General features: G+C 53.3%; 1 protein-coding gene across 6 annotated transcripts; it reads right to left on the bottom strand.

Moving 5' to 3' along the window:
• Positions 1-91: 91 nt before the first annotated feature.
• LOC122382454 (microtubule-associated protein Jupiter-like) lies at positions 92-27,151 on the bottom strand. 6 transcript variants are annotated; one of them, XM_043367777.1, is made up of 6 exons: positions 26,754-27,151; positions 11,487-11,588; positions 3,371-3,445; positions 1,493-1,668; positions 1,065-1,157; positions 92-662 (listed from the first exon to the last, which is right to left on the bottom strand). In XM_043367777.1, the coding sequence occupies exons 2-6, from the start codon at positions 11,549-11,551 to the stop codon at positions 532-534; spliced, it is 540 nt and encodes a 179-aa protein (XP_043223712.1). In that variant the 5' UTR covers positions 11,552-11,588; positions 26,754-27,151; the 3' UTR covers positions 92-531. The 6 variants fall into 6 exon arrangements, with proteins under 6 accessions (XP_043223712.1, XP_043223742.1, XP_043223751.1 ...); XM_043367807.1 differs by lacking the exon at positions 3,371-3,445 and having other exon boundaries at positions 26,754-26,960; XM_043367816.1 differs by lacking the exon at positions 1,065-1,157 and having other exon boundaries at positions 26,754-26,954.

The raw sequence follows: 27,151 nt of genomic DNA, 5'->3' as shown, positions 1-27,151 counted from the left end.
GCCTACTACAGGGTTCTCTGCGAGCTGACGGACTGATTTATAAGTCCGGATTTCGCTCGTGGCAACAACACTGCTGGGCTTAAACAGCGGCATCTTATAAAAGCATGTATTTATACAAAAGAAACGGAAAGTTAATACAACACTTGCTAAACACACCTCCAATTTTCACCAGTATGAGGCGAATTACCACAAATTACATCATATTCGCGAGGGAACACACACACTGATTCACCTCGGTGCCCACGCGATCGGAACCTGCCTGCCGGGGAATATGGACCTAAACGATTAGGTATTCGGCCGATTCTTCGTAGCGTTATTGCGAATTTGCCACTATACTTCAAGCAGCCACTACGTCGCAATAGTGGTGGTGCGAGGTGTTTATGATCTAGTTAACACATTGACATGATTTGGTGAACGCGAGCGGAGACTGCGAGCCTGCAGTCTCAGCTGCGATCGGGGCGCCGCCACGCGGCGGGCGGTCGGACCTGAGCTTCCAGGTCGGGCCGCCAGGTGTCGGTGCTGGTGGTCCGTTCACCACAGGGGGCTGGAGTAGCCGCCGGGAGGGATGCGGCGGCGGGGGGTGGCCGCGGCCGGCTGCGGCGTCGGCTTCTTCATCACCTCGGCCGGCTCGTAGCCCTGGCCCGTCACCGGGTTCGGCGAGGCTGAAACGAGAGAGGAGCCTGTCAGATTATCTGGCGACGCACCGTGTCTGAGTGATACCATCGCGTCAACAAGCTGGGATCTTCATGGTGTCTGCGGAGATCAGCATAACACTGTGATTAAGGCGTGACAGCGGTTGGTGTGGTCACTAATTTCCATGCTCGACATGCTGATTATGCTGATAAGGAGTGACTCATGGCTCACATGGCACGTCCTTTCTTGAAGTACATGTGTCTCGGTGTCAAGCCCGCAGAAGGTCATACCGTCATCCGATTTTAGTCCTACGATCCAACTCAGGTGGCGGCCCGTTCACAGGCCAAATGCAGTCAAATGCTCGAAGGTAGAGGAGAGATATACTCAGGATTCAGGTAAGGACTACAGACATTGGACAATGCTGCACCGACCTTTCCGAGGGACGGGATCGGACGCCTCCTCGGTGACTGGGGCCAGGACGGGTGCAGGACACTGGTCTCTGGCCTGTGGCCGAGGCAGCCCGGCTGCAGCGATAGCGAAGGAAGGATCGTCAGCTCTCAGGAGCGGGATACAGGTCAAGGACAAGGGCTACGGAATTATATTGTTGAATGTAGGATGCAGAAAGATCGTAGGCACAAAACTAGGCACTTGCTCGGTTTAACCAGTGCATTACTTGATGAGTCACATAGTTAGTATCGATCGTATACTGCTACATCGAGCGTGCGATTCATAGCCTTCAAATAAACTCCATCGCTATTTCCAATCTCTCCCAGTGACCTCATCCGTTTACATTTACCCGGCTTCCCCGGGGCGCGGTCCCGGTCGCCGTCTCGCCCCCGCTGACCCCGGGGACACCCACCTGGCTTGACGGGCGTCGGCGGCGGCGACGAGGTGGTGCTGGACGGCGGCGAGTCGACGCAGTCGACGCCGAACGGAATGCTCGAGGCCATCTTGTTGGTCCGGCTGGATCGCGGCGGCGTCACCTCCTCGGCGGCGAAAATGTTGCTGGTCGGACCGCCGGGCGGGTTCCTCACCCTGTGGGACAGGCGGGAGACGCAGTGGTGAGAGGAGGGAGACGCAGTGGTGAGACGAGGGAGACGCAGTGGTGAGAGGAGGGGGACGCAGTGGGTGAGAAGAGGGAGACGGAGTGGGTGAGAAGAGGGCGAGAGAAGACGGCGTGCCTGACGCTCTTATCTGCCTGCTGAGTGCTGAGCCCCCGCTGCAGATGCATTTTGAGTGCAACTGGAACCCCAAAATGACAGGATCGCATTTGTTTGGTAAATTTTGGCTGCAGACTTCGTATTGGTGTTGATCTTTCACAAGTCCTGGCTTCAAGGTTAGAGCACCACTTGGTGTTGATAGCTGGGTTGTCGCACCGTTCGGGCAAACATTATCCAAGGTAGCATTGAATCAGGTCGGTGCTGGTATCCATAAATCAAATAATGACAAATATTAGCCAAGCAACACTACTCAGTCAAAGAAACGGCTGCGGATTGAAATGTAAGTATTGAGTTATGTTCGCACCTACTTTACCCCGCGCACCGACGGGGGGGGCGGATATCCGCCCCCCCCCCCCTGAGGTTTTTCGCGAATAGCGGGAAAACCGCGGCGCGTAGCGCCGCGAAATTTGGTATGACTATAACCTCATCAATTTTACACATGGTGTGCAAGTTTGAACCTCCTACCTTTTAAGGTCAGGTCACCAGGTCACTTTGAATGACCCAACCTCAAGTCACTTTTTTGCAACTTTGTCACCGTGCCAGAGCTACAGTAGATGTCGGAGGCTTTTGAAAGTCGCAGGATATAGGTCAGGTCAATTTCGCGACCTCCACATTATAAGTCAATGGGGGAAAAATCAACTCCCTGTTTTCACCACTAAAACGGGTCGGAATGGCCCCATATACCATACATGACTTCATATACGATCAACCTTCACTACCTTGAGGTCTGTTTTGCTGTTGGGCAGCTGTGAGGTCATGTGACGTCATCAAAGGTCACCAAAGGTTTTTGGCCAATAACTCCGTACAGGAACAAGATACAGACGCGTGGATGGTCTCATTGTGTTCAGCTCGTCAAGACGCATCGAATGATATACATGATGACCTCGAGGTCACGTGACCTGAGGTCAACCTTTGACCTTGACCTTTCGAGGTCAACATATATGTCATTCGATGCGGATTGACAAGAGGATCACGATGATGCCCTTAGTTTGTTCCTATCTTGACTAATTCGAAAGTTATTCGAGAAAAACTCTCCATATCTAGCGCCGCCATTTTGACTTTTTCGACCCCTGTGACGTCATCTTTGACCTGACCCGAAAATGACCTTAGTAAGAATTGTAGATCTTGGCCGTGCGTATCCGATGCCGTTTACCGCTTGTCGGTATCTTGCTTCGTTCTCGAGATCTCAGGGTGGGGGCGGTCATCCGCCCCCCCCCCCCCCGTCGGTGCGAAGTTGGCGCAGACCCCCGTCGGTGCGCGGGTTACAAATGCGTCATAAAAATCACTTACGACAGTCAAAGTAAGCAGGTCAAGTCAACAAACGCAGAAGTCCACTTGTATCAATTTACTGAATAATGTTTCATGAAACTCGAGAAAAAATTCCTACGTCAAATGTGTTGGTAAAGCAACTTAAGAGCAACGGCGCTTTTTACTTCAGGTGGAAACTGGAAGGTAACGAAGGAATTTGGAATGACTTTCAACAAAGGGAGGAGACGGGAGGAGAAGGAAGGGCTTGCCTGGACGGAGGACGTGGCTCGCAGGGCGCTGCAGGCTCGCTGGTCAGCAGGTCACTGAGCCCCGCGTACGGCTGTCTGAAAGGTCAGCAGGTCACCGGTCACCGGGCGTGTCGAACCGTCAGAGCCGGCCGGGTCAGCTGGCGTACTGACCGGACAGCCGTGCGTGCCGGACCAGCGTGAGAAATTAGCGGGGGCACCGGGCCTGCTTTCCTCCTGGTGTCATGTCATCGTTTGGCGAGCTAATCTATTTCCTATCCCACCCGACATAGACGTGTTAATTCCTCATGCTCCTGCTAATATCTCGCGTGTATCTTAATTCCCGGAGCGGTGGTAAAAAGTAGCGTCGGCCAGTCGTGTCCATCCGGCGCTCCAAATTAGACAGATCGTGTGAACACGAACCCGCGGTGTCTCAATCGCCTGACTCATAATGACGCCGGAGTCGTGTCGCGTACAATAGCGCTCTGGCGCAATCGAGCCGCCGTTTTTACCGGGGCGTCAATTGTTTCCGGACATCTAATCACGGTCGCACTCGACTGGCGCCGAATCTCACCGATATAAAACCGCAGGAACAAACGTTTGCGTGCATATCTCACGCCTTATTAAACCTGACACCGTGGTAAAAATCGGCCTTGTCTTCCGAAGAAGTCGAACGCACCACTCACGTCCATTATTGACCAGTATTGGGGGAAGGAAAACAATACAATTGACCATTGGGTCGCAGAAATGACGGGCCGGGAGGTCATGTCATTGACGGGCGGGCAGACTTTCTCGAACTCCTGACCGGAGCGAGGCACCTCGTGCGTGGGACGCCGTCTCTCCTAACCCGCCCCGCACAGACCGCCAATCGCGGCGAATTAAGTCGCAGAACAACCGGTCGCCAGATTCTGAATCGTCCCAATTACGGTCATTACCGACTGCCTGCAAAAAGGGTTGGCGCCCATTACTGGGGTGATTGTGTCCGCAGTTACGCGGGGACACCGACCGGCGCTGTCCCCGAGACGGCCGCCGACTGATGGGAAAATGGCCGGCCAGCTGGCGCCACAATACAGAGCCGCCGCGCCCGAGACGGACGTGGCGCACTTCTGACGGACGCCGCCGGAAGCCATGTGCGCAGTAATTGTCCCAGCCGCGCCACAGCTGCCCAGGTGCGGCGAACGGCTGCGGACATGCCCGGGTACATTACTGACCGGGGGACAGGCCGGGGCGGATAACCTTAGAGAGGGTTACTCCCACTTAACTCCTTAGGTACAGAGTGAAAATGTTTAATAATAGAACCCGGCAGAGCCGCGTTCGGCGTAGGGGAGTCACAGTCGGCTGCTGCCGCGTCCAGTGACCACGAAATGAGCGGTCAAGCACCAATTGGCCCGCGCACGGAGCGTCGGAAATGTCCGGCGGAAGACAGTGTGAGCCGCGCGCACTGGAGGGCGGCGGAGGGTGGAGAGAGGAGGGAGGCCGGCAGACCGCAGCTCACCGCTCTCACCGCCTGCTCACCGCTCCCCTGGGCACCGCAGGTCGGGCTCAAAGGAGGGACAAGACGGGACGAGGTGTGCGACAGTCCCAGCGCGGCTTCCGGCCGCTCAGAGGGCGAGAACAAAGATAAGTTATCGAGAGGGAACGAGAGAAAACGAGGGGTGCATGTAATTGAGTGGGAGAGGGGCCAGGGACAAAAGGGGAGAGAGAGAGAAAGAGAGCGAGCGAGAGAGAGAGAGAGAGAGAGAGAGAGAGAGAGAGAGAGAGAGAGAGAGAGAGAGAGAGAGAGAGAGAGAGAGAGAGAGAAAGAGAGAGAGAGAGAGAGAGAGAGAGGGTAGAGGAAGGGGAGAGACCCGCTGCGGCGGTGGAGCCATACGCTGAAGCCCTACCCCGGATTAGCCCCCGTCGACACGCGCCACTCCCAGCCTTCGCCCCCCCCTCCACGCCCCCCCCCCAGCCCCTCGGCGAGCGCTGGCCACTGACTGTCACCTGAGCCGGCAGGTGGGCACCCCTTCCCCTTCCCCTCCTCTCCCCTCCCCCTTCCTTCCCCTATCCTGCACGTGCCACCCCTCAATAAGAGTGCGTGTGTTTTAACAGCTAATTCCACTGTCAAAATAACTTGACAGGAGGCAGGCGCAGTACGAGGAGTGCTAAAATGCGCTGGAAGAAACACATTTGATGTTGCGATAGCATAGGTACTGGACAATGTGAAGAGGCTTCTTTCTTTTGTTTTCTATGTTTTTCCTTTGTTTTTGCCCACGGAGCGCCTCCATACGAGGCTGCTCTGAGTTGACCCGATGGCTGATGCGATGTCCGCCGGCAGCGGGTGCCGCTAAAAGGCGAGCCACTTCACAGTCGGTGCGGAACAGGAATGCGCCGGCCGATGGGCACCCTGACCGGAGCGGCGGCCATAAAGCGTCTCACCGGGGCCGGGGCCGGCGGGTCGGCAGCCCGACAGCTACCGGGTCAGCGGCGGCGGCCGGCGCTGCACCTCGCCAGTTAACGGGGCGCATCACCACTCACAACCACTGAGCAGGGCGTCGGACCGGTACCGATTGAGAGGTAGGGTCGGTCGAACGTGTCGGATTATACAGTCCATCGGTGAACCAATTTCGATAGACAGGACGGTCGCGGAAGTTTTGTCAATAACTAGGCCAAGCCAGAGGGTTCATGATGACTCTGATCACGACCAAACTAAAAAGCGGCCTGACAAACATCGGTGAATTACGAAGCAGCCAAATGTATAGTATATGCCACCGACCGGAAACGGAAAAAGGCGACTGCGGCCGTGAGCGACTTTGGGAAGTCGCCACGAGCTGCGATCACGACCGCCGCCGGGGGTGTCCGTCGGCGGTGTCCGGGCCCGGCGGCGTCACCGCCACTTCCTCGTCACTCCCCACGGCCGAGCGCGCCGACCCGCCGGCCGTGACACCGCTGTTAGTCGTCACGGGCGCCGTGACGGGGCGTCACGGCGTCGGCCGGTACGACACGGCCCGTCACACCGTGTCCCAGTGCGTCACGGCGCGTCCTGGTGCGTCACGACGGCGGCCGCGCGTCACGGAACGGCTGAGACGGCGTCACGAACTGGTCGGAAGTCAGTCTTTGATGTGGCCGCCGCATATATCAGTCAATATCATTCAATTCCGTCAAACGTAATTGGCGCTGACTCTGAGACTGTCCGCCTCTGTGCCAAACATGCAATGCGAGGTCAGCCGTGCGGGTGGTCGCAGCCCACAAACTTCAGCTGGCCTGTCGCAGGTCCATAAAAGGTGCCCTCGCCGGCAGCGAGGACCGAGCACCGCAGACCGGCTGGACGGAGCCGTGACCCAATACCTCCCCTTTCGCAGTGGCTAGACGGGTCGGCGCCGCGGGGCGGCGGTCCCAGACAGCCGGTGAGCGGAGAGAGGGAGGGACGGGAGGGGCAGACTGCAGACAGGCAGACAGACACGGTCCCACCGTGCCACAGAGCCTCAGACACGGTGTCAGCGTCTGTCAGCTGCGCCCATTACGAACGGTGTGATCGGGGAAAACAGGAAAACAGGCTGTAACCAGGCCGAATCGATTAGAACATGCAATCACTAAACTCGAGCACGGAAAGGAGGCCGTGCAGACGCCCCTACACAATTTAACACGCCAGCTGAGCGGGGCACGAGGCGTCGCGGCACACTTCCGCTGCAGCCGAGCGCACCCCGTTGGCCCGATGGCTGGGCATCACGCCTGCCTGCTCCGGCCGCACCTGCCCCGTGACCGTCGGCGCCGCTGCTGACGCCGCTGACCGTCTAATTGGTGTCGGCGCGGCGGCGGCGTCTCCGGTCACGGCCCGTCCCAGGACCACCTGCCGCCGCCGTCCGCCGTCCGCCGTCCGTCCGCTCCCCCAATATACAGCGACACGCTCGGGCGACCCGCGTCCGCCGGTGCTGGGGATGACGCTCATGATTCGCCGTCCGATCGGCGTCTCTCGGGAACAATCGGCCGGCAGAGCGGACTGCAGGCGACGCCCACCCTATCGGGGCAATTGTCGGGGACATTGCCGGGGCCCCGCTGGGAGATTACTACTGGGGTGACCATGAAGGGGGCGCCGCAGGGACGGTCGTCTGGGGAGCCGTAATGGCACCTGACGGCCGACCGCCACGGGCTCCAGACCGTCACCGATCGATGCGTCATATTCTGAGGGCGTTCGCCGAACAAACCACATCGTGAGTCACCATATGGTGCGATTCGCGAAATGGCCAGTTTGTCTGAGGACAGGATCAGGCCGAACCGGGGTGTCTGGCGGAGGGCCTGGACAAGGCAGTGGTGGGGTGAATTCCAGCGCGACCAAACTGTCATACGACTTGTTTGGTGTTTGGTCGGCGGGGTGACGCACGGCTCACGAATGTTGTCTGCGATTGCGAGCTGTCCCGCGCGCCGCTGCGGAGGCGGAGCTGGACGCCTGTCCGCTCGGTGCCCTGTTTGTCGCGGCCCGGCCGATTTGTTTGGTCTGTCGTCGGCCGGTGAGTCAGAGGCGGACATCCATCACTAGGACAGGCCGTCTCGGACCAGTCCGTCTCCGCGCTGCAGTCGGCGGTATCGACACAACATCGGCCGGCCGCCGACGGCTGGCTGGGCAGGTATCGCTGCACAATGTCGCCCCGTATCGCCCCCATCCATCACCCGAGCTCGCTCAGCGGACTCGGCCGTCTTCGACCGTGTTCGCAGGCGCCAAAACACAAAACAACCCTCGGAATTTGACGACGCAGCGTCGGGAGCGGTATCGGCTTCATCGCCGCTTTGACTACCGTGGAAACGCGACAGGAATTCGAAATCAGAGTGTATAAGTCAGAACGGACCCACACGTTGAGTGGCTGGATACCGAGCACCTGGGGTCGCCATTTCCTCGATCCGCTAGGGGTAGGAAGTGATTCGAGCGGTCCGGTGAGTCGGCCGTGAGTTATCTCCCGGCGATAACCAAGTCAAGGGTCCCTCCCCGGAGAGGGGTAGGACGGAGACAATGAGCCCTTTCCACCGGCCCAGTCGTCGGACCACCCTGCCGGCGGGTCGGCAGCCGATGACGGGTTTCCCGGCGGTTCGCGGGGCCGGCCGGCGGCGAGGGCGGCGCAACCCTTCCCGGCCGGCCGGGGCCGAGGCCGTGTAATTACCAGTCGGGGGCGGAGAGGCCGTCACACAGGGGAGCTATCGATCCGTCTGTCTGTGCCGACACCGGGGCCCTCGCCGACACCGACACCGAGCCGCCGCCGCCGCCGGCACACGCGGCCGGGGAGCCGGCCGGCGCCGCACGCACAGACACACGTCGATAACGGGCGCCAGCCGCTGACGGCGGGGGCATCGACACCTCGGCGGCTTTCAGTCACCCCGACAGGCCCAACTGACAGCCAGTCAGCCACACAGGATCGAAAGTAAACCTCGGCCGCAACGAGAGATCGAAACCAAAGCCGGAAAGCCGGCCACAAACAGGCTGCAAACGGCGGACGGTAGGTGAGAAGAAGCCACCGACAGCCGTTCTCCAAAATTAACTGCCGCCTCAGTAATTAACTGCGGTCGGGCGGCTACCGTTATACACTTCAACAGAAACGCTCCACGGACGGGCAACATCAGCACTCTGTCTAACGAGATCGTGACTTGCTAGCATGTTCCAACGCGGCGGCAATATGTAAACTGTCTGAGCGTCGGGACGATGACGCAATAATGACGGCTCAGCACGTCTGCTTGGTAGCTGCACAAACACTTAATTTTGCATGGCGAGACGTTAATAGGGGTGAGACGGTATTCAACAGTATATCCGTACCACACGCGCCGCGCACGCTGTTTGATGAAACTCCGGGCTCTCTGGGTTTGATTAATGAGGTGCGAAGCAATGTTTGCTACATTTGATCGGTAAGTTATTTGAGAACTTGTATCCTGATGGATGATGCTTTTGTTTGTTCAGATGAATTCCTAGCTTACTAAGCATTAGTAATTGCGGACTCCAAGTACGCCGATATGCAAAGCTGCGCGCATCGAGTTGAAACATCTTGAACGTCTAACGAAGCAACTTGACATTCCACTGGGGGACCATTGTGCTGCCACGGATATCCATCGCACTGCTGAGCCATAGATTTGAACCACGGCGACTGCAGGGCAGCACCGTAGGTTGTCAACCCTTTGCGTCAGCTCGTTCCGGTCGGGTCAAAGGCCGCTGCTCTTGTCTTGGACTGTCGCCGCCGGAAACTGGACGTCACACACCATGCGGTGTCGTGCACGACCTCTGTGCTGACCCCTGCGGTGACCTCTGGCGCTGCACGAGCCGGTGAACCGTGGTCGTGAAGACAGACACTGCTGCAGATACAGAGTGAAAAACTGCATACAGAAACGGACAGCTGCAGCGACAGGCCCCGCGCGGCCGACTAAATCCTGGAGGTGTAGGATAGAGATAAACACGGGCCGACAGAGTGGTGACCCGGGCCGGCAGAGTGGGACGGCGCGTGTCCGGCGTATGAGGGTGTCTCTGGAGACAGTACACCCACGGCCGGTCAGCCGGTGGAGCGAAGCATGTCCATCTCTCCTTCCACCGCTCTCCTACCGCCGCTCCATCGAACAAACTCAAAGGACCGGCCGGCAGTCTCACAAAAAGACAATATGCCTGGAGAGGCGGCGCTGCCGGTTCCCACGGCGGCTGTGACGGCGCGGAACGGACCGGGCAAAAAGGCCGTCACACGGCGTCACACGGCCCGGACGTGACGTGACGTGACGCCGGAGGAGCTGCTGACGCGTCACGTCGGCCGACGGTGACACATGTCCCCATTTGTCACACCCATGGACTCGGTGCCCCAGGACCCGTTACTCTTACATTCTCTAGAAATCCCCAGGCTGTTAGTGCTGCAGTTGCTGGATAGGGAAATGTTTTTGATTGTGCTGTTGGCACGTGACGGGTACGACCTTTCCGCTTGGCATTTCAACAGTTCCCGGCAATAATCGTTAGAGTCTTTCATTCACTTTTCATGATAAATTATTGTCATAAAATACATACCTACATGCTTTTTATCGTATCTTTATCTTCGGCGAGATATAATTCGAATCGATTGAAACTTGAAAGACTAGAGCGAGAGAAAATATAATGTTTTTGCAGAGCCGAGCGCCCGTTAATTGTGCCGGTGTATATGCGGATGACAGTTGAACAGTACCTTGGGCAATGTTTTGACTGTCAATCAACCATCAATCAAAGCAACGAGAAAGAAGGGAAAACAGTACAGCTTTTTCATATGACGCATTGTGTTGGACGTCGTAGCCATTGTGTGGTGATTTTGCAGCACACTATCATTTGAAATAAACGGCTCAACCATGAAACGAATTGTAAAAGGCCGCCGTCTCTGCCGTAAGCAATATTAATTTCGATTCTGATAACTTAGACCATCATTTCTCAGGTACTTACTGAGTCTTTTTTTTTTAATTCCTTGGACAAATTACATGTATCGAACAAAACTCAGCAATAGGGATAATAATTCGAGTGCTAATGTCACGCTGAAACAGGAATTTTCATCATAGACCTGCTAGGTTAGGTATGGAGGCAAATTATATTTATAATTGTGAGTGTTTCGGCAAAACACTTCGATTCAATATACTTTGTTCAAGACCATTGGCGGATCCAGTGAGGGGGGGGGGGGGCATTTGGTGTAGGTAAATGCCTCCCAGTATGACCGAAATCAACCAAATTTGCGCTTTTCGAGAATAAAAGAAATTTAACAACTTTTCTTTGGAAAAGTTTGTTTTCGCTCAACTGCTCAGCAATGCGAAGGAATCGCAATCCGGGGAGTTTTTGGAAATTGGAGTAACTTTTTGAGTTGGGGGCATGCCTCCCGCAGCGTCCATGACCCCTTTTCTGGATCCGCCAGTGTTCGAGACAGACAGGGTCGTAGGAACGGTTTGTAGGATTCAAAACACACAGCTCAGTAATTCTAATTTGATTATATTCAAACCTCACGATTATTCTTAAGTTGATGAAGCCCTTGTGGACCAACAAAAACTTTCAAATTTTTCTTGATTTTTAAACAAATCGAGAACTGGTCCAGCTCTGTGCATAACGATATAACATAACCGATATTAATTAATAATTGCAAATGTTGTGAATAAAAAACATCAAACACCGCCAAGAAGGCTAGTCGGTACTCACCTCTTCTTTCCGCTGCCGACGTTGGCGAGCTCGACGTGCTGGAACTCATAGTAGGCGTGACCCATGGTGTGTGCTGTGTGCTGGACGGGACGAGTAGGAGACCTGCCGGCGCCGACCGTGCACTGTTACTGGCGGTCCGAGCGCGCGCACCTCCCCAGCTGCCGACGAGTAGCCCCGCCGCCAGCGACGTCGGCATTTAAACACGGCACACTAGCGCCACCCCACCCCGGCGGCCACCAGCCGAACTAACCGGCACGGCCCCAGAAGGCAAGGGCTGGAGCACATACAGACACACACGGAAACCTATATGCAGTATGCAGTATGCATTGCAGAGTTCGGGTCCGAGACGGTGTTTTGGCTGCCGACTGAATTGGCCATAAGTGCAGCAGCGACAGGGTGTATCGATTAGGTCATTTGAGTGCAATGTTGGCGTGCTATTGCCTGAAATGAAACAATGTGGAGCTTTGTAATCCGTCGGCGCTTAGCTACAAAAGGAACAGTTGTCATAAACAAGGCTTTGCACTTTGTGGTATGCATGATTTGTATCACATTGTATTCAAGCATAAGGTGGCATCACTTCCTTTTTTCTAGCCGCGTAGATCTGACCAAATATGCCCAGAGTAGACAATGGACATTGGGCTATAACGGTGCAGAAACTTTTGTGATTGGTCCTGCTGTTTTGGCCGTATTTTAAACACCATCGAAAATGCGAACTGGCTTGCGGGAATCGGGATGACGACAGCTATTCTGACCGATGATTTAAAAGGGAACTATTGTTTCGTCTTGACCGCCATGACTCTTGGCTTGATGCGTCAAGGTTCGGCCAGTGGGCGACGGAAATCCACAAGGAATGATCGACGACATCGACACGAATTACAATACTCATTCTCAACTCAAACGGTTCTCAAAGATCAGCGCATGGTTCAGTGGTGCATGATGCAAGCTGCAAACAGCACAACGCTCAAATGGACGCTATGCTATAAAATAGTTGCGGATCGATCAGTCGGTTTACAACTTATCAGATAAACCACCGAGCTTCTCCAACTCAAATATGAAAGCGTATGTTAAAAATTAACTCGGGAAGTCGTCACTTCAGCCGGCGATGTGCCATCCGCAGGGCCTATTTTAAGACAATTGGACTGGGGTGGCCAGGCAGTGGTGGCGCCCCTGTCTCTTGTGTGGGCGCCCCCCCCCCACCGAAATGCTGCTGTGCGCAGCATTTCGATGGGGGGGGGGCGTCACAATCGAGTCTCAGAATCTCTTCTTTGTGACGGTGGTACGTAACGGCTAACGTTTCGGGAAAGTGTCTGGAGGCCTTTGTTGGCATAGTTTTTTTTCTAACATAGCCCTTTCGGGCGATGCATGGAAAGAATTAAGCCAAAAGTCGGCTGTGCATGGTGCAACCCCCTTTCGTCAGAGAACTTTTACTGCTTATGCCGATGGCCCTCAAATCCCTCCCCCCCCGATCCGTCCATGATAAACACCTTCCCATACCAAGCAGCCGGCGTCACTCGAGTCTCCAGGTCACTTTATCTTGAAATTTCGATATAGATGACCTAAGGTCAGGTCAATTTTTCGACCTCTCCATTAGGTATAAGTCAATGGGAGAGAATTGAAAAGCGCCTCTTTTAGATGGACGCCATTTTAAACATTTTCAAACACTGAATTACGAGTTAACATGACACGCTGAACCAGAAAATGGCACCCGTGACCCCTCGTTATGCCCCCGAGTCATATCGGGTCACGAATGGTATCTAACAGTTTTTCGCTAATAAATTCTGATAGAGGCAAGCTAGAGCGATGAAAACGCCTCAGATGTGTTTGGCTCGACGATACGGATCGACTGATATGCAACATGACCCTTTCCGGTCAGGTCATTACCTTGATATGTAGTCAAATTTTCAAGTTGACCTTTCAAGGTCAAATTATAGTTCATTCGACGCGTCTCGACGAGAGGAACACGATGCTGGCAAAAGTACTGTCGTGTCTCTCTTGAGCCAAAAGTTATTGAAGAAAAACATTTTTTTCCAAAAAGCGGCTATTTTTGAAGTTTTTGCACTCTGGAGGCTAAACCGTTGACCTGAGGTCAAACCTGAGAACATTACTCAGAAAGTCCTGTAAAAGAGCTATCGATTGCGCTTTTCCGCGGCGCTGTAGCTCTATTGGTTTCCGAGTTGTCCGTCGGCAGTTTCGAAAAATGTTGAAATAACAAAATTTGACCTTTGATGACCTTTGGTGACCTGACCTTTGACCTGACCTAAAAAATGACAAGTGGGTATTTTCGTCATGGTTTTTGACGTCCTTTCGGATGCCGCTTACCGCGTGTCGCTACGTGGCCCAGGAGCCGACTTAGAAGGGGGTGTTCAACCCCCCCCAGCAGGGCGTGGAAATCCAGGACCCCCAGCGGGGCGTGGGTTAAACCGCCGCCCGCCAGATTTTTCTCTTGGAAATACCCTCGTCAGAAGCAATGCGTGCACGTGCGTTAGAAAATCCATTGTTGATCACGCGGCCTGTCTCAAAGTCACATGACAAATTTAATTTTGCAGCCAATACTGATAGGGCTCCCAAAGGTGCAGTTGGCGCCCCAGTAGTGGTGTGGCGCCCCAATCGTGTCTGGACGCCCGAATGTTGATAAGGCTCTTCAGTCGTGGTAGGCGCGCCCAAATGCTGGTAGGGCGCCCCATTGCCGGTAGTGTGTCCCAATCGAAGTAGAGTCCCGTAGCTCAGTTGGTAGAGCACCGGACTCCCGGTAGTGAGAGCCCGGGTTCGAGACGCTCCGGCGCTCAATATTTGAGACTCCTGACGGGGCTGGTCTGCGGTTGGTGGGAGCAGCCACAGCCAGTTGAAGTCAGTTGAGTGGGACAGGTTGTGTCCGGCTTTGAAGGGCACGTTAAACTTAAGCATCTAAATTATCCCGTTACCCGGAATTGCGCGATCGGACGGTAGGGGTCGGAGTCTTCGCAACAAGCTCTGCTTAGCGTGGGCTCCGGCTCTGTCAATCTGTCCATTCAAACATTCGAGCTAAATTTATAAAAAAAGTAGGGCGCCACAGTTGCGGCAGGGCGCCCCTAGTAGTGAGAGGGCATCCCATATGGTGGTGGTGGCACCTCAGTGAGCCCTTTTCCCACTGTCAAGCTGAGTTCGCCCCAAGAATGTGTCGCCTCCGTGATTGTCGGCAGCCAATATCTGTGGGCAGACTTTTGGGCTGTTTTTCACTGGGGTGGCAAAGTAAGACGACTGGGGTGGAAAACCGCACCACTGCAACTGGGGTGGGTTTTGCCACCCCAGTTAACCCGCGCCCCACTGGGGTCTGTGTATAACACGCCCTACTGGGGGGGGGGGGGGCTATTCATAGCCCCCCCCTCCTAACTCCGAAACTACTGGGCCGATCGTCAAAATTCAAACGGCGTCTGATAGCCCCGGAAAAACTGTCGAGCGAAACCTAATTTCATTGACCTCAAGGTCACCGATGACGTCACAGGTCAGGTCAAAGTAAAAATTATTAGCATTTGGGCTTGTTCACATTTTGGGCTCTGGCCGCCGTCTTACAAGTCAGATCATGCTCATTTTTGGTTTCCACACTCGTGAACAGATGCTTTAGATACCTTGAGGGTACCAAACTTGTGCTTTGATTTTCAGGTCAGGGTCAGGTCATCACAGGTCACGGAAATATTTTATCATGCGTCGGTCACGTGACACATGTTTTATGGTCCATTTAGGCCATAGATTTCGAATTTGATGTCGTCTGTGTCATTTGAGGTCATTTTGAGTCGAATTTAGCTTAGGTCAGGTCACTTTCAGGTCAAAAAAGGTCAAATTTTGAAGTTAACATTTTGCAACAAAAAAGGTGTCTATTGGATGCAGTTTGAGCTCAGGAACACGATGGTGCCATTTATATTGGTGTACGATGTCAAATACGTACTGAAAAATTGATTTGAAAAATTAATAATTGTGAATTTTTTTGCAATAATGCGTATAACTTGGCCATTTTTGAAGATATTTAGCTAAAACTTGCTAGAGTTAGTCATAATCATGCGTTCTATCACATATATTCCGGTTTTTTCGAAAAGTCAAAAACTTTTGGAAAAAAATATAAAAATATAAATTTTGAATATTATTATATAAAATTTTCAAAATTTTCAAAATTTTGAAAATCCGAGATAGCAGTTTGATAGCGCGGTCAATTATGAGTCCTTTCATGCAAAGAAATTGGATCTAGCTTAAAAACTGAGCTCTTGGGAGCGATTGCCGTGGTTCAATGTTTTGCGTCGAAATCGGACGAACATGACGTCACTCTGACGTCATTTCCGGCCGACCTATGGTAGCTACGAAGTTCAAATTTTGACACAAGGTGTCAAATTGATGCAGCCGAAGGTACTGAAAGTACTGAAAGTGGCGTTGATCCGTCAAGCGGTTTGGAAGTTATTGCGGAAAAACGGGAGGGGGGGCTATAAATAGCACCCCCCCAGTGGGGCGCGGGTTAACATGTTAAAATAGGCCCTGGCCATCCGGGTGCGGCCGTTCAATATACCATTACCAATAGGCGCTTACCTGTGATGTTTGTATCATGCTATGTAATTACAAACCAAACCAAACCACATGCGGTGCGCGCCTCACGCAACTCCCGGCTCACGCACGGGCAAAGGGAGCACTTGACTCCAACTCGCACGTAAACACAAACAATGGTGGGCCATAGTCATGGGCCACGACTGGAAGCTGCTTTCTTGCTGAGAACAGAGTCACTGATTTGTATCGATTCAGCCAGACCAGGCGGACGGCGATACACCTCACTCAGCCGCCGACCTCAGCGCAACAGCGGCCATCCGGCAATGACGATGCTCCAGCCCCGTCGGCCACCGCTCGTTCGCTGATCATCGGACACGCAAATGTCCGTTCACTGATGCCCAACATGGACAGTGTCCAGCAGACTCTATCTGATCACAAAATTGACGTTTTTTGTTTAACTGAGACCTGGCTATCTGAAAACGTCAAAAAGAAATTTCTGGTATTCCCTGGATATAAAATGGTGCGGTGCGATCGTCCGGGGGCGGGAACTCGTGGAGGCGGCGTTGCCATTCTTTACCGCGAACAATTAAAATGTGATACTCTCTCGATTACCAGTGACAGTGTTTCTAGTGAATCTCTGTGGGTCTCCATCAGCGGGGGCGGGAGACGCTCAATCACTGTGGGTGTCTTCTACCGCCCACCCTCTCAGCCGACCGCAGCAGGTTTGGACAGTCTCCATCTCCAACTACAAGCCGCCATCGCTACTGGTCGGCCTGTGTTCTGTCTTGGTGACTTTAACGTGAACCTCCTGTGTCCCTCTGCTCCAAGCACGCGTCTATATACATCTGTTTTAAGTGATCTTAACCTCTCACAGCTCATCAGTTCCCCTACTCGATTCAATCCACCCTCCACTCTCGATCATATCATCACAAGCCTGCCCATTTCGGAATGCTCGGTAACAATACCTCCGGTGCCCATAGCCGACCATATGACTATCTTGGCCCGCGTTCCACTCCGTCGTCATAAATCACCGCGCCAGTCTTTTCAGATCCGCCCCTGGCGAAAAGTTAACTGGGACGCGCTGTGTCTGCATCTGTTACAGGCCGACTGGCAACCTCTGTATCGGGCGGAGGGGATCGAAAGCAAATTAGAGGAATTCATGAAAGTATGGCTCAGCGCTATTGATATTTACTGTCCAACTAAAACTGTGACGCCGCGCCGTCCACACTGTCCTTGGGTTGAAAATAACCCGGAACTGCGAGAGATCATGGACGAGCGGGACCGTGCTTTTACAATCTGGCGTGCATCTGGTGCAGAGTCTGATCTGTCAACGTACCGCCACCTTCGAAACCGTGTCAAGCGTCTTCTTGCCAAATCCAAGCGGGATTACTTGTGTTCTTCAATGCTATCGGACCGAACAAATTTTTGGAGGAACATTCGAAACTTCGCCATACGCCCAGGGACTGACAGCTCCTCCGAACCTTTAGGGACTGGAAAAGCCGACGAATTCAACCGCGACTTCGCCTCGGTTGGTCCCCGCATTGCCACAGAGCTGAAGGAGCGTCATATTGGCAACGACATGCCTGATATCTCACACAAGCCGCCCCGTGTCATCTCCACAAACCTGATCCTACATCCTGTGACACTTCCTGAGCTTTCCAAATATCTGAATGAACTATCCTCTTCAAAAGCCGTCGGTGTCGACGGTGTACCATTGATTGCTATTAAAAACTGTTTTGCCGTTCTAGGACCACATCTACTTCATGTCATCAATGCGTCGATTGTCAACCGTGTCTTCCCGGCCGCTTGGAAAATGGCATTAGTGGTACCAATCCATAAGTCAGGACCGCGCCATGTCGCGAACAACTTTCGGCCTATTTCCATTCTACCAGTTCTCTCGAAACTGTGTGAAAAAGCAGTGTGTGCACAGCTCTCCGCGTATTTTGTCAAATGTGATTTGTTTTCTCCCTCACAATACGCTTACAGGCCGTGCCACTCGACCGAGGACGCCGTCCTTGATGTGACTGAGTGGACTTCGCGACGAGTCGATGATGGACATGTGGTAGCAATCACGTCATTGGATTTAAGCAAGGCTTTCGACAGTGTTGATCACAGTGTGCTCCTGATGAAACTCCAGTGGTACGGTGTTGACCCGACCTGGTTCAAAAGTTATCTTGTAGGGCGACGACAGATGGTGAGGGGCGGCTCTCTTTTCCTTCCTCTATCCCATGGGGTCCCACAAGGATCCCTCATTGGTCCGATTCTCTTTAGCATCTTTACAAACGACCTTCCATCCTATCTCCCCCACGGTCGTTTGGTATCTTACGCCGATGACACCCAGCTGCTTGACTCAGCACATCCAGACGACCTATCATCTCTTAAATCACGCCAGGAGAACTCTCTCCTAGCCGTTCAGTCTTACTTTACTGCAAATTCACTAAAAATGAACCCCTCAAAGACCACTCTCTTGCTAATAGGTACCCCCAATTCTCTCAAGAAGATAACATCCTTTCATCTGAACTTTCATGACTTCATTCTAAAGCCCTCCTCGTCCGTTAAAATCCTTGGAGTTACCATCGATAGCAATCTAACATGGGAAGCTCATATATCCACCGTTGTTAAAAAGTGCAACTCCTTTCTTTTTTGTCTACACAAAATCCGCCATCATTTAAATGCTGATGCCCGTCAACTACTTATCCAGGCACATGTGTTCCCCTTAATCCTTTACTGTCTTTCCGTCTGGGGAGGAGCCACCGCAAACCGTCTGGGCCGCGTGCAGAAAGCTCTTAATTTCGCTGCGAGGATCGTCACGGGAGCGCGGCGTAGCGACCATATATCTCCGATTCTAACAGCATTAGGCTGGCGCACTGTCTCAGAGTTAGTTAACCGTCGCGACTGTATGGCCATACACCGGGCCTTGAATGACTTCCGCGCTCCTACTGCCACCCGCGCACTGTTTTCGTACCGGGCTGATGTCAGTGCGCGAACGACGCGCGCCAGCAGTACGGGGGTACTTGAGTTACCTGGTTTTCGCCTCAGTATGTCGCGGCGAAGTTTCTCCTACAGAGCGGCCGCAACTTGGAACCGCCTGCCGCAACAACTTAGGTCTTCTCGCACCCGTGCCCGTCTCACGGCTATGCTCGATGAACATGCACTGCCCTGAAATTTGTATCGTCTAGTCGTCAATTTCGTCTTTGTCTCTGGTCACTCGTTCTCTGTTCTTTCTGTTGCACATGTACTTACTGATGTTACTGAACCTAACACGGATCGCACAATAAGCCACACACGTGGAATGATTCGTTAAATATATGAATATGAATATGATTATCCCTATACCTAGCCTATAAACCATAAACCATATCCTATAAAACTATTAGGGGAGAGTGGGGCAATGGCGGACGGTGGGTAATGCCGGCCACCCATCTCTAGTGAGTACTTTGTCCATCACTAATCAGCTGATGTTGTTTACATTTCACTTGAGCGCCATTCTAGCACGTGGTGCAAGTTTGTCACGGTAGCTCCATTATTTTCATTTTTATAGCGTTAAATGTGTTTTTCGTATCTGATTTTTAATTTTTGTTGCATCTATTTGCTGACTGTGAAATGTGTTAACGCATTTTCAGAAGTGCTGCTTTGCAATGACCTTCAATTAAGCCTTTCTTAGGCGACTGCTGGATGTGAGGCGTTTGCGGCGCAATGCCTTTGACTGCTGCCTGCTTTCTTAAAATAAAGCTGACCTCGGGGTAATACCGGACACGTGTCCGGAATGACTCCACACGGTTTTGTTTGCGACTTCTGTCGTTAAAGCTCAACCTTTCCGGTTGCTGTGTTTACGGCTGTGTTAGTTTGCTTGCTGTGTTCACGGTTGTGTTAGTTTGCTGCTCTGTTGGCGCCGCGCTGTTGTGTTGCAGCGAGTGCAGTGTTGTGTTGCAGTGCAGTGTACTGTTAACTGCTGAATACAGTTGTCGTTTCTTAATTCTCACTTAAATTTCCATCGAAAGAACGGTTTAACCCTATTCCTGGCGGGGGGGGGGGGCCTCAGGAGCCCCCCCTGAGGTTTTTTGGTTATTTCTCCCAAACGCGTTGAGCTAGGAAGCTCAAATTTTCTGACTTTTCCTAAAAGGCTTCTACGCAACATGTCTGAAAATTTTGAGTTGATCTGACCTCAGGTCAGGTCACCAGAGGCGGTTTGGTGACCCTACCTCAGAAAAGTTTGCAATCACGCCAGAGCTAGAGTTTTTGACCGATCAATTTCTTCTCTTCAGGTTTTAGTTAGGGTACCAGTATGTGCAATTTGTATATCTCGGAATTTTGATATCGGTGACCTAAGGTCAGGTCAGTTTCGCGACCTCCCCATTATAAGTCAATGGGGGAAAAATCAACTCCCTGTTTTTACCACTAAAACGGGTCGGAATGGCCCCATATAACATACATGACTTCATATACGATCAACCTTCACTACCTTGAGGTCTGTTTTGCTGTTGGGCAGCTGTGAGGTCATGTGACGTCATCAAAGGTCACCAAAGGTTTTTGGCCAATAACTCCGTACAGGAACAAGATACAGACGCGTGGATGGTCTCATTGTGTTCAGCTCGTCAAGACGCATCGAATGATATACATGATGACCTCGAGGTCACGTGACCTGAGGTCAACCTTTGACCTTGACCTTTCGAGGTCAACATATATATCATTCGATGCGGATTGACGAGAGGATCACGATGCTGCCCTTAGTTTGTTCCTATCTTGACTAATTCGAAAGTTATTCGAGAAAAACTCTCAATATCCAGCGCCGCCATTTTGACTTTTTCGACCCCTGTGACGTCATCTTTGACCTGACCTGAAAATGACCTGGGTAAAAATTGTAGATCTTGACCGTGCGTATCCGATGCCGTTTACCGCTTGTCGCTATCTTGCTTCGTTCTCGAGATCTCAGGGGGGGGGGGCCGAATCGGCCCCCCCCCGCCAGTTTCTTGTCCCGGCGGAGCCCGCCAGGAATAGGGTTAAGGATGAATACCAGTGACGATATTTCGACTTTTGTGCTATTGCACTTAGTGGCCGGCATTACCCCTCGCTTTTTTGCACCTCCATTTTTCACCACATTTTCGCGTAGGCTCTGAATCTGTCATCAGTGATCTGAGATACTAAAACTGGGTGCTATCTGAAAGCGTATTCCTTTGGCTATAACCACAGTCAAAATCACCATAAAATAGCTTCAAATAGCTAAGCTATTGAGCAAAATGCTTATGGTGTCGCCATTGCCCCACTCTCCCCTAACCAGTCGGCAGCCACAACATTATATTTGGTAGGTATCGAGTCGATGCTCTTCATCATGGTCAATGAGGTACGCTTTTTTAGCCTTTCTCAATTTATTTAGCCCAATTCCAAATTAAATCGAGGGAATAAAAAACGGCGCACGCACACCCTGCCGGAAGCCCAGTCGCGTATGCACTGGTGCAGACTGAGCAGATCGGCCCACAGTCGCACCCGCAGCTGCCACAGAGCCGGCGAAAAATGACCCGCTCGGACGGGTCGAGAGAGACAGACGGACACCGTCAGTTTTTCCAACCGTCTCACGTCGCCGTGCATTTCAATGATGCTTCTTTGTAAAAGGCAAGCGCTGAAACGGTTTAAGCACGCCAGCGTGACTTTCTCTGCAATTGCTGAGCAAATGGAATTTCATCCACTTCGTTTCATCTGTTCCTCTTGCATTTTAATATCCTCAAACTGGTTTGGATGACTGGACACTTGTTTTGGAATGACAGCACGATGCATAAAGACGATAGTTTGATGCTGGTTGACAGGAAGGAAGACAGCTTAGCCCACTTCAATTGAAAACCGACAACAACCGTATCGGTCGCTAATTCAGTTGCGTTAACGAATAGCGATTAACCCACATGCTTAACGAACCTTCTGTTGAAAAACGCGGAAAGCTCGCGCTGGAGGGCCGGCCGTCCGCTCCCAACGGAAGCCTGTGGAAGCTTACACTCACCACTCGGCGAGCATTTAAACAGCGGCAAATAATTGTCATAGCGCAGGAAGACGGGGCCATTATTCGGACATTCCTACATACTCTCCAAAACAGGGGAGCCGCCAAAGCCGGAAACGAGGCCGGCGTCTGCCATTCCGGAGCGCGGCGCCGCTCGACTGGAGTGTTCCGCCACATCGGGCAGGCGTGCACGGAGAGACCGCTAGCACGGGAGCCCAGACGCTGACCCAAACAGCGGCTCGCTGTCTAATTCCGAGACGCTCAGGTGGGTCCTCCAGTGCGCCGTCCGCTTTGTGCCGGCTCCTCGCTCCAGGTCCCGGGATCATCACGGTCCACTTCTCCGGGCGCAGCGGGTCGTCTGCCCAGCCAGCGGGGCCGAGGAGGCGTCATCATCAATTAGACGGGCCGGTGACCAGCCGGCGTGACAGCTGCCCGCTGCTGCCGCGGCGGTGACGCCGGCAGGACCCCCGCCGTCCGACCCTCCTCGGTGGCGTCTCAGCTGCCGCGCCGCCGTCCCCGGTCATGATGATCGCCGCCGCCCGGCAGGATGTCCGTAATGACTCGGCTGCCGGCCGGCCGACCGAGACCACCTGACGGCGACTCCCCTGCCGGGCCGGCGCGGTCCCCTCGGCGCGGTCACTGATCACTGCCGCCGACTTCCTCCTCGACCACCGCCATCATCGGCCGGACCGGCCCGGCCGCGCCGGTCGCAGCGCCGCCGCCCCACCATCACCCCGTTCCACCCGTTCCGTTCCCGTGGCCGCGGCCGCGCTCTCCCCGGATGCAGGCCAATCAGCCACGGCCGGCTACCCCTCTCTGCGGCGACAAACACGCACAGAGCCTGTCTTTGACGGCATTAAACCGTCATCAGGGGACATTGTGCGCCGCCGGCCGCGCACCCCGCCGCGCCGGGTCAATCAGTCAGCCGGTCGGCCGGCGGAAAATCGAGAGCAGGGCACGACACGCCCCGCCCTGCTGGGTCAAATGGATGCCGGGTAGCCACGATAGCCCGGTCTGTGCGCGTCCCTGGCTGCAGCCGCGGCGGAACATGACCGGCCACCGGCGAGCCCCGGCGCCGCCGGCGCGGCCTCGGGCGGCGGAAGCAGCGGTGGCCGGCAGGTGAAATCTGCACGCGGCAGGGCCAGTTTTGCGCCGTGCCGGCCGGCACGCCGAACGTGCTCGTCCCCTCGCGCATCGCGCCACCGCGTGACGGCGACGAAAGGAAAAAGAACGACTAATAACGGAGTCGATCGACTTTTTGACTGCAGCCGGCTCCATTCAGATGACAGGAGGGAACCTGTGGCGAAGGAGCTGCCGCGGGCTGGCGGCGCGTCCCACCAGGCCCGCCGCGGTGTGCGTGCGAACCGGGAGTCGCGCCGGTGCGACTCAGCTCGTCCGGACGGTGGGACCGATCGGGCCGGTAGTAGGTGGGATCGATCGTATCCTGTCCGCTCCCACGGCGGCCGCCGCGCCGGCGGAAGTCGCTATGGCCTATGCCCACCGGAGGAGCCGAGAGAAGGGGCCGAGCAGGGGACGGACGACAGTCTAGGGAAATAGGCGGGACCTGCAGGGGCCGCAACTCACCGAGCGTGAGCCGCGACTCATGAGCCGTGGGGCGTGATGCATGGTCTGTGAGGCCTGCTGCGTGATTCACGACCGACGCCAGGTGGCGGTTCATTGTCTTCTGGTCGTCGCCGACTGGGGAACTGATGGGGTCATTCGAGATAGTTCTGTCGCCGGTCGCCCTGCCATCAGGGGCAGATGAGTGGTCCAACAAACCCGTGTCGGGTTCCTGCGCATTGATAGCGTTCGCCTCGTCACGGCGAGCCCGAGCAAAAAACGTCCGGTGCCCAGAGGACGGTGACAAAGAGTAGCGACCGGGCCTACCGCCGCGCCGTCGGGGTCTGATGAATGTCTCTGACGAACAGACGGACTGGGGGCACCGGCCGACCGACCACCGTCACAGCCTCACCATGAGCCGTGACGGGGCCGTCATTACCTGACGGAAATAGCGCAGCTCGCAAAGATTAGAGGCCAGTGCAGAAAGTCGTCCGGTTGAAGCAGATGTGTCTGATTTCAGTTGCTAATCAAGATGCTGATAAGTAAACCAAGCAAACATGTCATTCAGGTTTGGTCAAACATTGAGCTTGGCCTCGACGAGCACTATAAAGTAAGCTGGAATAACTGCTGCATATACCTACAGTTGATAAGTCCTGGCCCAGTTTCTAACGTGCCATGCTCGAACGCTGACAAGATAACGTGCATTTGCTGTCTCAAGCAAGGTCAAATACTTCGTCTAAGTCGGGATTATTAAAGGTAGTGTGCCACCTTTGAAAGATTTCCCATTTTATTTTTCCTAGGAAAAGAAGCTTCTGTTTTTACCTAATATCGCAACAAAAATCAAAAATGGGCCTGGAATAGTGCCTTTTTCGCCTAAAAGTTTATCGGTTTTTCGATATGTATAACAACTGTAGTGGGCTGAGCTGCAAACAGGCGTCGGCAACAATCGCGAATGCGGCGCACATGTGACAATAAGCAAAGGTCATTATAGAGTTACGACGTACGGGAATGAGTTATCAGCTGTCTAATCGTAGACAACACAATGTCGAGCCTTAAACTGTAAGCCTGTATTGGTATTGTTTCTTTTATTTGGCTGTCGAACATTATTTATGGTTTGAAATATGATTTTATGTAAAATAATTGATATGAAAAAGCCGTCTCTTAAGTTATGACCCCATTTCACCACACGCAAGTGGCAGAAATGACAATGATCAGCTGACGCATTTTTCTTGGCCGAAGTCAGAGCGCGCGGCCCGACGCACCACCACCGCACCACAAAGTATGAGCAGAAGCCGCGCCCAAAGCCAGGGCCCCGGTAACGTGAGGTAGCCGAGTCGGTGCAGCGTGCGCTGACCCAAGCCGGGGCCGCAGCTTTGGGCGCGGTCTACCGCATCCCCCCGGGCTATCACATGACACCGGGAGGACGCGCGGCCCCGGCTTGGGTCAGCGCACGCTGCCCCGACTCGGCTACCTCACGTTACCGGGGCCCTGGCTTTGGGCGCGGTCTACCGCACCACCTAACAGGCGTGTTCGAAACCGCAGGAGATGATGATGAACGGGTTTATCGAAACTTGATTGGATGAGCATATCGGTAATAGCGATTTCAGTGTGTGCATTTATTGTTCATAGTGGTGTGAAATGTGGTTGGGGTACGACCGACAACCCGTCGGGGCGAATTTCGCACTGGGGTACTCAAAATTTGAAGAATTTAAGACGTTTCCATGAGTTTTGAAGGTATGGATAAGTTCTAAAAATCCGGTTCTCCTTATCTGGGCCATTAACTCCATACGGTCCAGGAAAGCTGGCACACTACCTTTAAGGCAAAACTGGTCCCCGTTTCGCTTTCAGTCTGATGAAATCTTGGCATAATCATACTAGCATGCAGAAGTCTGGAAATAACAGAGAAATCGGCGAAAGGCAGAAACAACTGCTGCCTAAACAACGAGCACAAGAGCTAAAACAGACCGACTTATTTCTGTTGCGGCCGCTGAGCTGTGTCCGTTAATGTGACTGAAATCACCTCGTTAAAAGTAAACGTCTACGAACCTTTCTCTGGCGGTCCCATAAAACCGCTGACCCGTCAGGTCGTACTACCGATTCATCCCGCAGCACAGTTCAGTTGCGGATGGAGGGCCGAGCTCTATCCAGTATCCACTACACCATCCAACCCAGCTCTCTCCCTCTCGACCCTCTCTCCTGGAACGATGACCCGACCAAACAGTGTCGCCGAGGTTGGCTGCCGACACGGGGCGAATGGCCTCTTCTCGCCGACCGGCGCTGGAGCGGCGCCGATCCGCGCAGCCGGCCGAGGACTCGCCTCGACTCGCCTCGCACAGGCGCGCCGCTGAGAGCCCTAAAAATCGACAGACCGCCGACCGGCGCGTGTCGCAGCGCCACCTCTCTCGCCTGACCTGCTTCGGCGCAAGTGAGACGTCTTTGTCCAACCGCGGAGCGACTTGTCGGGGACCGGTCCCGACTGGCCTAAGCCGCGGAGGAATCGATTTGCGACCTGTCTTTTAGATCAGCGAAACTAATTCCATTAACGTTTCGCACGAACGGTATTTTTGTGTGGTAACACGACTAAAACGGATGCGAAAAGGCGAATGATTCACAAAGATCGAAGGAAAAATTAATGAATCACGCGGAGAGTATGACAGAATAGTAGAGAATTCATCCGTGAAACGCTTCCTGGGAACAGTTGTCTATGCGACAATGGCGCGATGGCTTCCGGAGAAGTTAGTAATTACACACTGTTGACTTGCCAGACTGGAGAACAACAACATAATATCCCAGCGGGTATGGTACCATGCGTATCAATATCTTGTTTGTGACCTATTTCACCAGTGAACCTTGCGGGACTTCACACGCCTGCAGCCGGCACCGGAGGTAAGCTTAATTAGTGACGGGAAAGTCGCTTCTGTATGGTGGGCGGAAAGCACTGCAGTTTCACCTGACAATCAAGCGTGGAGGCTTGGCGATTGGCGATTTTACACTGATATATCTTGCGCACTGCGCAGACGACTGGGCTTTGTCAAATACCTATGTATTGATCGGGATTTCGACACAGGCGCACAAAAATAAGACACCGTAAGCAAGGTACAACTTGCAGACTAGATTTTGAAAGGAAGCATTGGTGTTTCTGTTTGTGTAGGTGCCCTAACCCAACCAGGAACCTGCAGTGTCTATATGGAACATCCCTAGAAAAAATCACATACCTGTTTTTTGTAGATACCGACCGGTACTTCTTGATTTGTTTTGTGTAGGTAGCTGGATAGCAAATCGAAAGTGATTTTAACTTTGTTTAAATTTTAAGTTTTAAACAAATTCTCGCAGACAAGCATTGTTACACATACCTAAGTATTCATTTTTTCACAAACATGAATGCTCCAGATGATTTCGTGAAAGCAAATCATATTGAGATATTTAGCTTCAACTCGGGCTGAAATATACAACTACTTCCGTGTTGAAGAACAAAGTACAATATTATTTGGGTGGGTACTCTCAGTTCCAAGCTTTCTTTTTCTTTTCTTTTTTTTTTTTGCTCCGCCAGCCCAAAGCCAGTCTGGAGCCGGGGCTGTAAAACTATTGTGCGTGCGCATGCCAAAATGTAAAT

The sequence above is a fragment of the Amphibalanus amphitrite genome, unplaced genomic scaffold (assembly GCF_019059575.1).
Source record: "Amphibalanus amphitrite isolate SeventyFive unplaced genomic scaffold, NRLGWU_Aamphi_draft 000011F_arrow, whole genome shotgun sequence".
NCBI classification, from domain to species: Eukaryota; Metazoa; Arthropoda; class Thecostraca; order Balanomorpha; family Balanidae; genus Amphibalanus; species Amphibalanus amphitrite.
This window is presented reverse-complemented; position numbering and strand designations above follow the sequence as displayed.

Bases quoted from the DNA above. Each gene is read 5' to 3' on its own strand.
- LOC122382454 (XM_043367777.1), bottom strand. From the start codon at position 11,551: ATGGGTCACGCCTACTATGAGTTCCAGCACGTCGAGCTCGCCAACGTC. The intron at 3,446-11,486 runs GTGAGTACCGAC...CTGACCTTTCAG, and splicing joins GTCGGCAGCGGAAAGAAGAG to ACAGCCGTACGCGGGGCTCA. The intron at 1,158-1,492 runs GTGGGTGTCCCC...CTATCGCTGCAG, and splicing joins GCCGACGCCCGTCAAGCCAG to CCGGGCTGCCTCGGCCACAG.